The sequence below is a fragment of the Mesocricetus auratus genome, unplaced genomic scaffold (assembly GCF_017639785.1).
Source record: "Mesocricetus auratus isolate SY011 unplaced genomic scaffold, BCM_Maur_2.0 Super-Scaffold_100010, whole genome shotgun sequence".
Taxonomy (NCBI): Eukaryota; Metazoa; Chordata; class Mammalia; order Rodentia; family Cricetidae; genus Mesocricetus; species Mesocricetus auratus.
The window spans coordinates 42,634,591-42,649,423 of record NW_024429194.1 but is presented as its reverse complement, the minus strand read 5'-3'; the positions used below and the strand labels follow the sequence as shown (position 1 = coordinate 42,649,423).

General features: G+C 35.6%; 1 protein-coding gene across 9 annotated transcripts in view; it reads left to right on the top strand.

The window, feature by feature from the left end:
• Pikfyve (phosphoinositide kinase, FYVE-type zinc finger containing) overlaps positions 1-14,833 on the top strand; it is a 101,985-nt gene that overhangs the window by 77,896 nt on the left and 9,256 nt on the right. For 6 of the 9 annotated variants that reach the window (XM_005070554.4, XM_005070555.4, XM_013113749.3 and 3 more), the window contains 11 exons: positions 729-842; positions 1,220-1,328; positions 1,430-1,584; positions 2,075-2,165; positions 5,090-5,150; positions 6,174-6,311; positions 7,394-7,514; positions 9,826-9,921; positions 11,369-11,452; positions 12,268-12,365; positions 13,816-13,980. In XM_005070554.4, the coding sequence (XP_005070611.1) occupies positions 729-842; positions 1,220-1,328; positions 1,430-1,584; positions 2,075-2,165; positions 5,090-5,150; positions 6,174-6,311; positions 7,394-7,514; positions 9,826-9,921; positions 11,369-11,452; positions 12,268-12,365; positions 13,816-13,980 (1,232 nt within the window). Of the gene's footprint in view, positions 1-728; positions 843-1,219; positions 1,329-1,429; positions 1,585-2,074; positions 2,166-5,089; positions 5,151-6,173; positions 6,312-7,393; positions 7,515-9,825; positions 9,922-11,368; positions 11,453-12,267; positions 12,366-13,815; positions 13,981-14,833 lie in introns of those variants that run through there. The other 3 variants (XM_040753444.1, XR_005879914.1, XR_001196519.3) reach the window with 3 other exon arrangements.

Sequence of the window (14,833 nt, the reverse complement as noted above, 5' to 3'; positions counted from 1 at the left end):
TGTACTCATCCTTCCTTCTCTCAGTCGTGTTTTCCTCAGACACCTACCTACTTGTTTTTTCCTTACTTATTGTAGCTCTCTATTCACATTTTACCTGTCAAGTACTCCCTCCTTCATCCTTGGTGTGTTGTTTTTTTCTGTAGGAATGTGATAAAAATATCTTAAATATTTGTATTTTGTTTATTACTCACATCTCATTGTTCTAGAATTAGAAGGGCAGGAATTTTGGTGCTATATTCTTGGCATTTAAAACAGCATCTCTCCCACAATGTATTCATGAATTTTTATTAATTAGAATGTATTTCCTTTATAAAGCAGGGGCTTTTAATCGTAAATGTAGGGTGTAGGTTGGGTGTAGCATTTGCTAGGAGAAAGGAAGTGGAGACTCATGAAGAACCCTAAGAGTTGGAAGATACTAAATACCTGTACTTAAGTCTTTTCAGATCTAAAGAGAAAGTTTACATTAATATCTTAGCTGTTATTATAGTAGATGACCCATAAGAGGGATAAATAATGGCAGCAGAGTGCAAGGATTAAAAAAAAATCTTGTCAATATTGGGGAAGATATTTCTGGTGGTTGAAAGTTATGTTTTTATCTGTATGAAACTTGGTTTTATAGAAAACTTTATTTTTCTCTTGCTCATTAGAATTTAATTAGTTGTTTGTATATGCTCTATATAAATTATTAAAATATTTTTCATTTTCTTCTGTTATTGTTATTTCATCAGTTATTCTCCTATTCGGCTTCTTGAAGTGTGTGTTCCACTACCAAAAATATTCATTAAACGTCAAGCCCCACTGAAGGTGTCCCTTCTCCAGGACCTCAAGGACTTCTTTCAGAAGTACGTTTCAGGGTCTTTGGTCATCCATGTTTGCTTAGTCGTGTTTGTAACCCATTGCTGATTTAGTTATCAGGTTTATTCATTTAACTCTCTTTTGAAATACAAGTAAGTTTGCTTTCCTAGTTATATATAGTGTGTGTGCAGTGTGAAAAGGAAAAGTTCAAATAATATAGGAAAATATCTCTAAAACATAACTAACAACTTAAAAATTTGAAGTAAATCCTATAGGGCCTTGTTTTGTTTTGCAAAATTCCATGTGGGTTTTGATAAGATAACTCATTATAGCTATAGTTTTATGTAAAAACCCCTTTCCTCTCATTTCTATAAGCTGCTTTGATGTAAGCTCCTTTAATGTGTGATACCCTCTCTGTCTTTAGAGTTTCACAGGTGTACCTAGCTGTTGATGAAAGACTTGCATCCTTGAAGACAGATACATTTAGCAAAACAAGAGAGGAAAAAATGGAAGACATCTTTGCACAAAAAGAGGTAATTTGTTTTTATAAAAATACCGAAGTTGCTGACTTACTAGAAATCCCTTTGTCTCTGTGGCTTCTTGTCTTATTGAACTTGGATTTGTTGCCTTCCAGATGGAAGAGGGTGAGTTCAAGAACTGGACTGAGAAGATGCAAGCAAGGCTCATGTCCTCCTCTGTGGACACCCCTCAGCAACTGCAGTCCATCTTTGAGTCCCTCATAGCCAAGAAGCAAAGCCTCTGTGAAGTGCTGCAAGCGTGGAACAGCAGGTGTGGCTTTGTCGGGGCTTCTTGACACTGCTGCCAAATGTATTCTACCTCGATATTCAAACTGTATTTCCTGGTTCTGGAGACTAAACCTAAGGCCTTAATGTTTGCTAGGCAGTACTTTACCACTTAGCTGAATTCCCAATCACAGTATTTTAAATTTAAATCTCTTTATTAATTATAGATATTTTATTTTCTTAGTTATAAAGATTTTTTTCTTTTGGCCTTGGTTCTCTTCATCCTTTAAAACATATTGCAGCTTTTACATAGTTTGTTAAGATTAAAAAACAAACCAAAAAAAGAAAGAGCCCTCTTTTCTGTTTCAAATGCTGCTGAGTAAGATCGAATTGGATCATTGTGCCATGAAACAACATCGGTGATCATAAAAATTCAGTAGTGGCTGCATACAACTTTAGCTACTACAAGAACAAGTTTATAAGTATAATTTAAGGTACTGGAAACAAAACCATGTCCTTTTTGCCTGTGACTATAGGTTGCAGGACCTTTTCCAGCAGGAAAAAGGTAGAAAGAGGCCTTCGGTTCCTCCTAGTCCTGGGAGACTAAGACAAGGTGAAGAAAGCAAGGTAATAATGGTGGTCTTTATTGTTTCATTGATAAAAATATAGTTAGTTGCATTTCTAACGCTTAGGAGTGGTAGTTTAATGCATAAAGTTTTTTGTCATGGTGTCAGTTTTCAGGGAAATATGATCTGGATTACTTTTATATTCTAACCCCAGTTAAAATAATGTGACATAATTAATTTATTTGATGTATTTGTCAAAAGGCTACTGTCCTTGATACACTATTGAGGATATTACAGAGGAAACCTGTAGGCTCTCAGATTATATAATAGAGTTCTATTTTTCATTTTCCTTCCTTTAAAAAACTATATTTATTTACTTTTATGTGCATGAGTGTTTTGCTGGCATGTATGTATATTCATCTTATGAGTGCCTAGAGCCCATAGAGCAAAAAGAGGGCATTAGATCCCCTGGAATTGGAGTTACAGATGGTCGTGAGCTACCATGTTGGTGCTGCTAACCAAACTTAGGTTGTCTGGAAAAGCAGCTGGTGCCTTTAACTGCTGAGCCTTCTCTCAAGCCTTCATTTTTCTTACTGTGTAGTTTTGAGTGTTTGATTTCTGCTTGAATGAGAAATCCTTAAGGTACTTTCCCTGGATAGCTCTCTTTTGCTGAAAACTGATTGCTTTCTTTTGCTGAAAACACAACACCACAAACTTGATGTTAAAAATGTGGACTTACTATTTTATAGTGGCATATATGACTGGGTTCTTTATTCAGAAGATCAGCATCTTCCAAGCTTTTCAGGTTGTTGATAGGACTCAATTCCTATAGTGACCGATCTTCTGTTGGTAGCTGTTGATGCTTTCGTTACCTGCCCTGCAGTTTGCTCCATCTTCAAGGCCTTCACCACCAGTCCAGTTCCTCTTGTGCTTCAGATTACTTCCTTTGTCTCTGACTTACATGACTTTAACATTTATGTACTTAATGTACTTACATCTAGATTTCTCTTCATTTGTGGTCAGTTGACTTGGCACCATTGTATTTGCAAAGTCCCTTCACAGCAATACTTAAGATTTTTGTTTGTTGGAGTAATTTATATCAAAGGTATATACCCCAGGGGCTGGACATTTTTGGGTCCTTTAGAATTCTGCCTGTCATGTTGCCCAGATTTTGCACGAATTGATACTTTATATCCTGACATTACTTTGGAGAGGGGTGTTTCTTTTCATATCACACAAACTGTTATAGATGAATGTTTTCATGGAATGATGGGTCCATGTGCTTTAAATAATTTTAGAAAATCAAATGGTTATTTCTTTTTGTCTGTTAAACAATTATTTAGGAATTGTATTTCCTCTTAATAGTTAGATAACAGGCTGGAGAGATGGTTAAGAGCACTGGCTGTTTTTTCCAGAGGACCCAGGTTCAATTCCCAGCACCCACTTGACAGCTCACAGCTGTCTGTAACTCTAATTCAAGAGGATTCAACATTATCACACAGACATAAATGAAGGCAAAAACACTAGTGCACGTAAAAATAAATGAAAATCTTAAAAAGAAAGGAAGGAAGAAAGATAGATAGAGAAAAAGAAAGAAATATACTGTCACCTATGAGATGATGTGCTTGTGGAAAGTTGAAAATTTACTTGAAATTCTGTTGCACTGCCTTTTGATAATTAGTTTTTAGTGCTTATTTTTGTTTAGGTGTTTTTCTAGGTTATATGGCTTTCTCTTGTGAACAAAAGCCATAGTTACTGTCTCATGAAGCATTTGCCTGGTTAAAAAGAGACTCATAGAAAACATAGGAATCCATAAGGATTTAGTGACTATAAAACAGTTATAGAGAACCCTAAAGAAAATAGGGTTTGGTGATGGTGTAGGTAAAATAACCTAACATAAAATAACCCACTACTATTACCTACGCCGGCATAGAGAGACTGTCATATTACTGACATATGAAATGATTTTTTAACTAACCCTAACCCTAACCCTAAATTCCCTGTAGGGCTTGTAGTCCTACTAAATGTTGTTCATGGGTAATAGGGCATAAGAAGATTCAGTGGATGGATAGTAAGAGATGAGTAGGTTTACTAGACAAACCTGGATGTGAACATGCTAAGGTGTGAGCTACTATTTAGAGAAATATTCTGAAAGTGATGGGCTCATGTCTGCATGTTTTCTCCTTATAAACTGCATATCTATACAAAGCTGGGACTGGTGTTGTAACAATACATCTCAGTATAGTAAATATAGAATCTAGCTGTCTTCTAGTTAGTCAGACATCCAAGATATTTCTGAAAATGTAAAACAGCAATACTCTTCATTATTTTTTTTAATTTTAGAAGACTAACTTTATTCTTCTTCAACTAGTTTTTGTATTTGTTTATATGAAATACTATTATTTCTAAGTGAACCAATTAGTGCATATTTAGGAATGTACTCAGGCTTAATTAAATAAAATGGCAAGAGCCACTTTAAATTATCAAGAGGTAACATTTTAGTGGAAACAGGTCCTGAGTTCAAAATTTTCAAGATTCACTGTGTTATATTACTTGTAAAGTGTGATTTTTTTTAAAAAATGCATCCTTAAGAATAGCTATAATGAGCATTCTTTTCGCCATCCTGGCCCTAGAGCCACGGCAGTCCCAAATGAACATGCAGGACGCTATATTAATTATGAAGCTGTTGGCTGTTTGCTAAGGTTTCTTATTGGCTAGCTCTGACTTAATTATTAACCCATAACTGCTAATATGAGTATTTCCACGTGGTTTTCTCTTACTGGAGAAAGGGTCCAGACCTCTTACTCCTCTCACGTCCTGCATGGCGACTCTCTACTCTTTATTACTTTTCCCAGAATTCTTCTGGACTCCTGGTCCCACCTATCTTGCTTCCCTATTGGCCAACAGGGCTTTATTTATCAACCAATAAGACAAACATATACACAGAAGGACTTCCTATCAAATAGCATTTTTATTTCTCTTTAGATAAGTGCAATGGACACATCTCCAAGGAATATTTCTCCAGGACTTCACAATGGAGAAAAAGGTTGGTCTTCAGTCTGGTGACCTCTTGCTCTTGCATTTAAAGAGATTTTGCTCTGTAAGTTGCTTTTAACTGCTAATGTGAGCATTATTTTCTACTACATGTCTACATGTGTTCATAGTTATTTTCCTCCTCCTCCTGTTTTTTTTTTTTTTTTTCTTTGAGACATAGTTTCTCTATGTAGCTTTGGAGGCTGTCCTGGAACTAGCTCTTGTTGACCAGGTTGGTCTTGAACTCACAGAGATCCGCCTGCCTCTGCCTCCCAAGTGTTGGGATTATAGGCATGCTCTACCATTATCTGGCATTTTCCTCCTTCTTATAGAATGTTTATAGTTCTTATTGGTCTGAGAGTGTCATAAAGTGTGTTATAAGAACATAAATTAGGATGTAGAAATACATCCAACATAGCCAGGGTTGCCAGCAGAAGAAAAAGAATAAAACCTGACATTGGGTTTCTCTTTTGCTTATGCTGCTTAGCCTCCTTAATCTATTATAAGGCTTTATTTTAGCATGGTTCATCTATATTTTATGCCCTTAAATTTTTCATTCTTTAATAACTTAGTGCCATTTTGGAAACTTTAGGGAAATTTTCATAGAGCTTATTGTTTTTTTTTTTTTTTACATTTTTCTATAATGCTTAAACAGTGATTCTCTCTCTCTCTTTCTCTCTCAGAATGAGTATATAAGTTTCCCCATGGTGTTCTAATTCCATTCTTGTTAAACCAAATCATTTGTAGGTAGATAATGTAGCATAAAGGAAACGCTATTCTGTTGGGTAGAGGTCATAATTTGTTGGTATAATTTTGTCACCAAAACTATATTGTGGTCAAATCATGTAATCTTTCTGGATTTTTATGTCAGTTTTTATGACATGAGTTACATGACCTAGATAATTTTTGAAAAGGAAAAACTTCCATGTTTTAAGAAGTAGAAATGCGAATTGGCATTTTAAGAGTATATTTAAGTTAGTATCAGGTGAAATGGAGTTATTTTACACGACTCATTTAAGATTATGTTTTTCTTTAGAGGATCGATTCCTGACAACCCTGTCCAGCCAGAGCTCCACAAGCTCTACCCATCTCCAATTGCCCACTCCTCCTGAGGCCCTGGCCGAGCAGTTAATGGGAGGGCCCTCTGACCTAGATACTGTCAGTGGTTCAGAAGGTAAGGTTTGGGCCATGTTTTACCCTACTTTATTGAATCTAAGACTGAGGTGATTCCTTGCCTTATGTGTGTCTCTGAAGAAGAAAAGCATGGTTAATTCTTTGATATAATGATTTCTTATCCTTTAGAATTTTTTATTTTATGTTTGTTTAAAGTTTTTTTTTAAGGGGCTGGAGAAATGGCTCAGTGATTAAGAGTACCTGCTACTCTTCCAGAGGACCCCAGGTTCAATTCCCAGCAACCACATGACAGCTCATAACTATTTGTAATTCTAGTTCCAGGGAATTTGACTCCCTTTTCTGACACCTCCTTGGATACCAGTCAAACATGAGGTGTACATATACACTGCAGGCAAAAACCCTCATGCACATAAAAAATTACTTTTTAAAGTACTTTTTAAAGTACAGCCTTTTATTATGTCTCTCCTTCATTAGCTGGACTATTTGACATGCATCACTTTGTGTCACTTTGTGTATGTAAATGTCCTAGGAAAGCAGTATTACTCATTACCTTTTGGTGGAGGGACATCTTTCTTAAATTGTGTAAAGTGTATTATTGCTTTGTAAGGTGAAGGAAAATTTTGCCATTGTTTTCAGCAAACATTCACTTTGTAACAAAACCCATGCCTTGCTTCTCTTTTCTTTTCTTTTCTTGTTAAGCAGTGTCTCCTGAATTCTAAACTTTGTCTCACTTTACCATTGCCAGTAAGCTCATGTATCATAGCCAGAGAACACATTCCTGAGTTGGAGTAGCAACACTGTGACAGCTCATGCATGGTCTGTCTCAGACAGTAATCCCCTTGTGGATCCTGTGGCAGTAAGAGACCACTGATACAGGATAATCTCAGTTTCAAATGTAAGGAGCTAAAAATGTCTCTTGGAATCAATGCTGAGTGCATTTCACTGTTGCCATTTCATTTTCTAAGAGTCACTTTCTTAGGCCAGAAAATGAAAACCATATTTATATCTGTGATGCTCAGTATGTCTGTCTTTATTCTCAAAGAGAAAAAGAAATAAAACAGACACTTCTACTTTTTATTTTTCTTGAATATTAATTTATAAGTAGAATATTTTTCATCCTAGATGTATTTGATGGGCATTTGCTGGGATCCACAGACAGCCAGGTGAAGGAAAAGTCAACCATGAAAGCCATCTTGGCTAATTTGCTTCCAGGAAACAGCTATAATCCCATTCCATTTCCTTTGTAAGTATTTCAAAACCAAGTGGCTCTCTTTTTACTTAGATCAGTTTATCAGCAAATGTGTTTCTTAATTCTAAATTTTACATCATCCTAGTAAAAGAGATGCATAACATATATACGTGTATGTAAAGGTATACTGCTACATTCCTTGACCTTTTTAAGAATTTATTTTAAAATTTTGCTTGTGTGTATAGTATGTGAGGGGTGTGTGTGCTTGTGTTTACATGTATGTGCATGTAAATAACCATGTGTGTATACAGGGTCTTTCTGACTTTTTATATGGTGCTAGGCATTTGAGCCATTCCCTCAGCCCACATTTATCTTTAAAAGACATATTGCTGGTTGTATATGAGTGCATTACCATCTCTATGATTCATTTAACACAGGATACTGATAAGAAGCAAAATGACCCATGTGTGTTTTCTTTTCCTTCCTTCCTTCCTTCCTTCCTTCCTTCCTTCCTTCTTTCTTTCTTTCTTTGTTTGTTTCTTTGTTTCTTTGTTTGTTTGTTTCTTTCTTTGTTTCTTTCTTTGTTTCTTTCTTTGTTTCTTTCTTTCTTTCTCTCTCTCTCTCTCTCTCTCTCTCTCTCTCTCTCTCTCTCTCTCTCTCTCTCTTTCTTTCTTTCTTTCTTTCTTTCTTTCTTTCTTTCTTTCTTTCTTTCTTTCTTTCTTTCTTTCGTTACTCACTCAGCCTGGAAAGGAATGCACGATGGCTGTAAAAGCTCGCTTTTCTACTGGGTGACCTGTATAGCCATCAAATGCCTTTGTTATGCTGGTATAAGTCTATCCAAAACATGAACATTTATTTATATTTTTATTCAATAGTAATTAAATTTGTATTTGGTGCCTGTTCTCTTGTCCCCAGAAGGAGAGCATTGCTCTTGGGATCTCATGGTCTTGGGGAGGAGACAAGTAGAGATACTCAGACAGTTTAGGATTCATTGCATGGTAGTCTTGTACAAAAGGCTCACTTTCTCAACTTGAGGTCTTAATGTCTTTCTTCAATGTCATTTGTTCCTTCCTATTTGGAACAATGACCTATTCCTATTAATGGCCTTTGGGTTCTCACCTTCTTTCTCAGTCAGGAAGTCACATTGTTTTCTGAAGAAGACTTTACTGGATGCTCCTTCTATGTCCTAGTACTAACCAAATTAGGCTGTGTTGTCAGGGTTCTTGTCTTCCTGTAGACTGCTCTAATGAATTTCTGTATTATGGTTTGCTTATAAACAATACAAATGTGTTTCTCACAGTTCTGGAGGCTGGAGGATTAAACTTGTGTAGATTCTGATGAGGGTCCTGGTCCAGGCCATCCTCACATGGTGGAAAGAGCTCACTTGTCTCACTTGATCTAAAGGCATTATCTCCTAACACCACTATACTGGGGCTAAGATTTCAACTTAGTATTTGGGGAACAAGAGCTAAACATTCATTCATAACAATTCTCTTACTATACATACCACAGAGAGTAGTTGTATTTATTTGTAGAATTGTTTCTTTACCCCCTATATTACAACCATGCATGCTTGTTTGTTCTCACTAGTGTATTGTTAGCGATGCATACATACAGAAAATACTGAAATAGAACAATCAATGCCGCTACCTAATGGTTCTCAGTGGAGTTAGAGCAGAAGTTAGGGGAGCAAAATTTGGTTGAAGTAAAGTTAGTACATCATTTCCATGTGATAAATAGTGTAGTAACTTTGTTATGTTATTGCTGTAGAACTAGAAGCACTATTTATACATAACTGTTAGGAGGCTTCTCTGAGGGTTAGAATAGAGAACTCTGTATTTTAATTATTTATTGAACATTCTTTTTTGAGACTAGTATGACCAAGGTCTTGGCAGCAGGTAAAGCTTTGGAGTAACTATTCTAGAACTCTATTTGAAACCTATCTACTTTTTATTTTATGTGTATGGGTGTTTTGCTTGCATGTATGTCTGTATATCACATGTGCGCCTGGTGCCTGGATAGGGCAGAAGAGGGCCTTCGATTCTCTCTGCACTAGAGTGACAGACAGTTGCAAAGCTGCCACATGGGTGCTAGGACTCAAGCCCTGGTCCTCGTGCTCTTAACTGCTGAGTCATCTCTCCAGTCCCCAAACCTTTTTCTGACAATTGTCCAATTGAGTTATAAACTTTTTCACTTTGTTGTTTAGTTGATTCATTTTTTTCAGCATTTGCAAGCATTTTGGCTTTCTTATTTATGTTTATATTACTCAGTATATAGTTACCTTAAAATTGTCCTGAGATTTGATTGTAATGTGTTAATCGATTTTATATTTGATTTCTAATTATATTCTTACTTTACCGAACAGTGACCCAGATAAACACTATTTAATGTATGAACATGAACGGGTGCCCATTGCTGTCTGTGAGAAAGAACCCAGCTCCATCATTGCTTTTGCACTCAGGTATTATAAACCTTTCTTGTAGTTACAGCTGTATGCTTTTAATCTATTAATTGCCCTATTTAGAAACTCTTTCCAATAGAATAAAGAAAAATGATTAAATACAGGCAAAAATATATGTTCTTTAGTCATGGTGTTTTTGCTTGATTTTTTTTTGTTTTGTATTTGAAAACCTTTACTCAAATAATGGGATATGGCATGGCTTTTAAGCAAGTACTTAGTAACTAATGTGACTTGGCATGGTATTTACTAACCCTTGAATATTCTGACCACACTGTCTAATTTATACCCTCAGAAACTTACTGTGGTTTAGTTGTTAACATAGCAGTGCAGCATACCCATTTTGGAATATCTGACTATCATTTCCTTCCTCCTTCCCATACATACTGGCTGAAATTTTCCTACCTAGAGGATGCTATTCCTGCCCCTTTTTCCAAAGACATGTTTGAATGTGTAACTTCTAGAGTTACTGTTTATCCTAAAGAAGCACCTTTAAAATACTTATATCTAATACCTAAAAACCTCAGAATCTTATTCATAAAACTATCTTGGTAGTGGTGAATTTAATTTAAATAGAATCTGAGGTACCTAACTAAAATTTTTCATTGTAAAGCATAAAAATAAAATTCTTTTTATGTATTGATTACAAAATGTCCCATTTATTGAAAAATAATTTGTTTATAAACAAAATGTGGTGCAGAGATACTGGATATACCAGAGTAGATGGTATAGTTGTGTATGCTTCTACCTTCATAGAGTCTAGAGTTTACTTTATATAACGAGAATTTTTCACTTTATAAGAGTCTATAGAATGAATCTTTTCTTTGTGCTTTAGCATTATGAAGATAATACTTGCTTATTACCTTGTTGACTAATCAATAGACATTAAAGGCACAAAAATATAACCATTTTGTAGTATTAGGAAGCAAGTGTTCTGAGTTCATGTTTCACTGTTTTAGAAAAATAATGTATACTAGTATTACTAATCCAAGAATCAGATTTTTAAACTTTTGAAATGTTGTTTAAAAAAAAGTTTAGCTCCTTTAAATAGAAAGTGACTGTTACCCTCTGTTATACTAAGTCTTAGTGTTTCTTATTTTTTACTTACCTGTTCATTTGATCCAGATAGTTGTAGCTAGGCTTTTTTTTTGTGGGAGGGTTGTTGTATGGGGGATGCTGATGGCCATTAAACTCAGGGCCTTCAGAACAAGAGCTTTCCTACTAAACTACATGCCAGCCCCTATACAATGGATATAGCTGACAAGTTGGTGAGTTTTAATTCTTTGTGAAGATGTTAATCTTCATAAAGCTTGTTAATTCCTAGTGTATTTGTTTAATTATGGACATTTAGAATGATTATGCTTCTATAACACAAAATTTATTTTAAAACTTACAATTTGTTAAAGAAGGATTTAACGTTTAACATTTTTCACCCTATTTCTGCCCCAAGTTGTAAAGAATACCGAAATGCCTTAGAGGAGTTGTCCAAAGCGACTCTGTGCAACAGTGCTGAAGAAGGGCTTCCAACAAATAGGTGATTAATGATCAAGTAAAATCTTCTGAAATCAAACTATGTCATCATTTTCTATATCCTTGGACTTTAGTTCTGTGACAGCATATATTAGCACAAAACCTTCTAGGATTCACATAATTCATTTCAGCTAGCTGTTGGAACAACAAATTCAAGTCTTATAAAAGACCTTACATAACCCTTAGGATATAGTTTCTGACATTTGCTGTGATGAATCCCTGTGTGCTACAGATTAAAACTTGCAATTTTTTTATGATAAAAATTAGCAGCTGTTTTATTTAAAAATAAAAACAGTAACCTGTAAAGTTAGTTGTGCTACTGCTTGGCTTTATAATTTTAAGTGTTGGTAAAGTTTCCATAGTACTAAAGAACCTAATATTTAGAAAATAAATACGCAAATCAATCCACTTGGCATGTTTTGTGTTTTAGACAGAAATTTGGCATAGGCTTATCCTTACTGAATTAAATCTCCTGTTTTACTGACCGAATAAAATTTATTATGAATTATCTTTGTGACTAAAGTAAGAAAAATGAAATTGATGTATTTCTGTAATTGACTTATAGTTCTAACAGTGTTGGGAAAATTTTTTATAAAAGTCTTGTTTTGTACATTTGTATATACTTTTCTAGTTCTAGTATTTTTTTAACCTAGTAGATATTTCAAGATTTTTTTGTAGCATGTGTTTATCAAAATTATGAATCAAATTTCTGGTATTGTGGGTGGCATTAGGTAAGAAATATATTAATCTAGGAATTAGGTTACTGTTTTTTTCTATCTGAATATCTTCAAACTATTTTTTTCTTTGTTTTCATGGTAGTGCTTTAGATAGCAGACCAAAGAGTAGCAGCCCTATTAGATTACCTGAGGTCACTGGAGGGCAGACAAGCCGTGCAGCAGAAGCAGAGCCTCAGCCAAGTAAGACTGCATTTTTGTTATATGTATTAATTATTATTATAGTGTGTGCATGTGGTGTGTGTGTGTGTGTGTGTGTGAGAGAGAGAGAGAGAGAGACAGACAGACAGACAGAGAGACAGACAGAGAGACAGACAGACAGAGAGACAGAAGAAGCATGAGTGTGGAAACCAGAGGATTAACTATTGAGCCATCTCACCAGCACCAAATGCAGATATTTCTATAATTGTTCTATTTATGATTTGTGGAAGAAAGCAAAATTGATAAGAAATGCCATCTGGTAATAATTGGTTTTTGAAAAATAAACATTTTTTAAATATCTTGTGTGCGTGTGTTTTTTTTTGTTGTTGTTGTTGTTTGTTTGTTTTTGGGCAGCGGGGGAGGAGGGGTTGGAGACAGGGTTTCTCTGTGGCTTTGAAGGCTGTCCTGGAACTAGCTGTTATAGACTGGACTAGTCTCCAACTCACAGAAATCTGCCTGCCTCTGTCTCTCGAGTGCGGGGATTAAAGGCGTGTGCCACCACGCCCAGCCTAAATATCTTCTTTTATAGATATTTTGCTTCTTCTCTGAGTCTTACTTGAAATGCAGATTCAATTTACTGAATTTAAAACTTGTAGAAGCCCTTTGTGGGACCTGTCTTTCTTGAGCTTTGGCTTAAAATATACAACCTATGAAACAGCAACAACAATGAACATGTTTTAAAATTTTATGTTGCTGTTGGTGTACTGACAGCTACTTTGGCATTGTCTCCTTTAAAATTAACCATAGTCCCATAAGAATTATCTGGTGCAGCCATACGTATAGCTGTGATAAATGACACTTTTTTTTTTTTGAAAGATACGGTGAACAAAATGTTTTCCTCTGTTAAAATATGGAATGCAGGGACTGGAAAGCTGAATGGCTTAGGGGTTGAGTGCTGGTTTGATTTCTAGCATACATGATGGTTAGCGACCTTCTGTAACTCCAGTTCCAGGGGATTCTGGCTTCTACAGGCAGTCATGCACATGATGAACAAATGCCCATGTGCATAAAATAAGAATAAATACATCTTAAAACAATTCAGAGCACAAAAGATACAAAGATGTTACCTTTAACTCTGACTTCTTTTAGCTTGTGAAATTGTTTCATGTTAGGGTTGTAACTCTACTGCAATATTTTAAGAACGCTGTGGCAATTTCATTCTACTGCTTAAAATATGATTGCTTTAAAAAGAGTTTTGTATGGTTTTCTGGAGAATTCTCACATTTGACCTTCAACTAGCTGAGCATTTGTCTTGTTTCCAGTGAGGGTGCTCACTGACTTTACTACGGCATGCGGAATTAAAATCTGCAAATGAGTGCATCTGCATAAGGCAACCCTTAGCTTCGTACACGACTCCTGCCAACAAAAGGTGGAAAACTTCTTTTCCAACCTTAGTAATCTGTAAATTAATATGTTACCTTTTATTTTTAAGCCAAAAAAGCTTCAGGAATGTTGTCCTTCTTCAGAGGAACGTCAGGGAAGAGTCCCGATCTCTCTTCTCAGAAGAGAGAGACCTTACGTGGGGCTGACAGTGCTTACTACCAGGTCGGGCAGACTGGCAAAGAGGGGACAGAGAACCAAGGTCTGGAGCCTCAAGGTATGTTAAGTGGGCCACATGTGCTTCTTTTAAGCTTTAATTTATTTTCCTCAGTGTTGTATATTTTTTATAGGTTTAAATAAATATTTGCTGAAGCTAGGACATTCTATTTTAACTCTAGTGTAATAAACCAAAAACAGCATGATACTTGAAGAGTCCATCTGGCTTCAGATGTCTGCAATGCTGTGTCTTTTGTGCTAGAATCAGAAAGCCTCAGTGTCCATACCTATAAAGAAACAAAAGCAAAGTCTTCTAAGGGCTCAGTGGCGTTATCCATGTAAATGTAATTCATAATATGTACTCACCTTTTCATTACCCATTACCCCCTCCAGATGTTTTCTTTCTTTCTCAGTCCCTGTGGCTATTTATGTACACCTTCATTTGGATATTTAAAAACTATATTACCTAATTATGTTTGGATATGGCAAATATGACCAACATTGCTGCTGCTTAAAAATAACAGGGACACATACATTCATTTTCTGTTGTCTGATTGCTTCATATTAAATTGGCCAGCTGAGTACTTGTCACTTAGTGAAGTATTTAATGTTGGGCTCCTTAGAGAAATCATTTGGTGACTTATAAGTTAGATCATGGACCAGTAATTTAAAAAATAGCAACTGTTCTTTAATACAGGGATTTTTGTCTGGTTTGAAAGTCCTACTCATAACCAAGAAGCTATTAGAATTGATTCCTGCTGGGAAAGGAAAATCAGTTCTTGCTAATGGAGTGTCACTGGGTTTATCAACCACACTCTAGGGCAGGCCCCATGCCCAGGAGTAAATTGGCCAACACAAAACAGATTACAGACTATATATTTTGTTTTGTTTTTATTTTTTTATATGTGTGAATG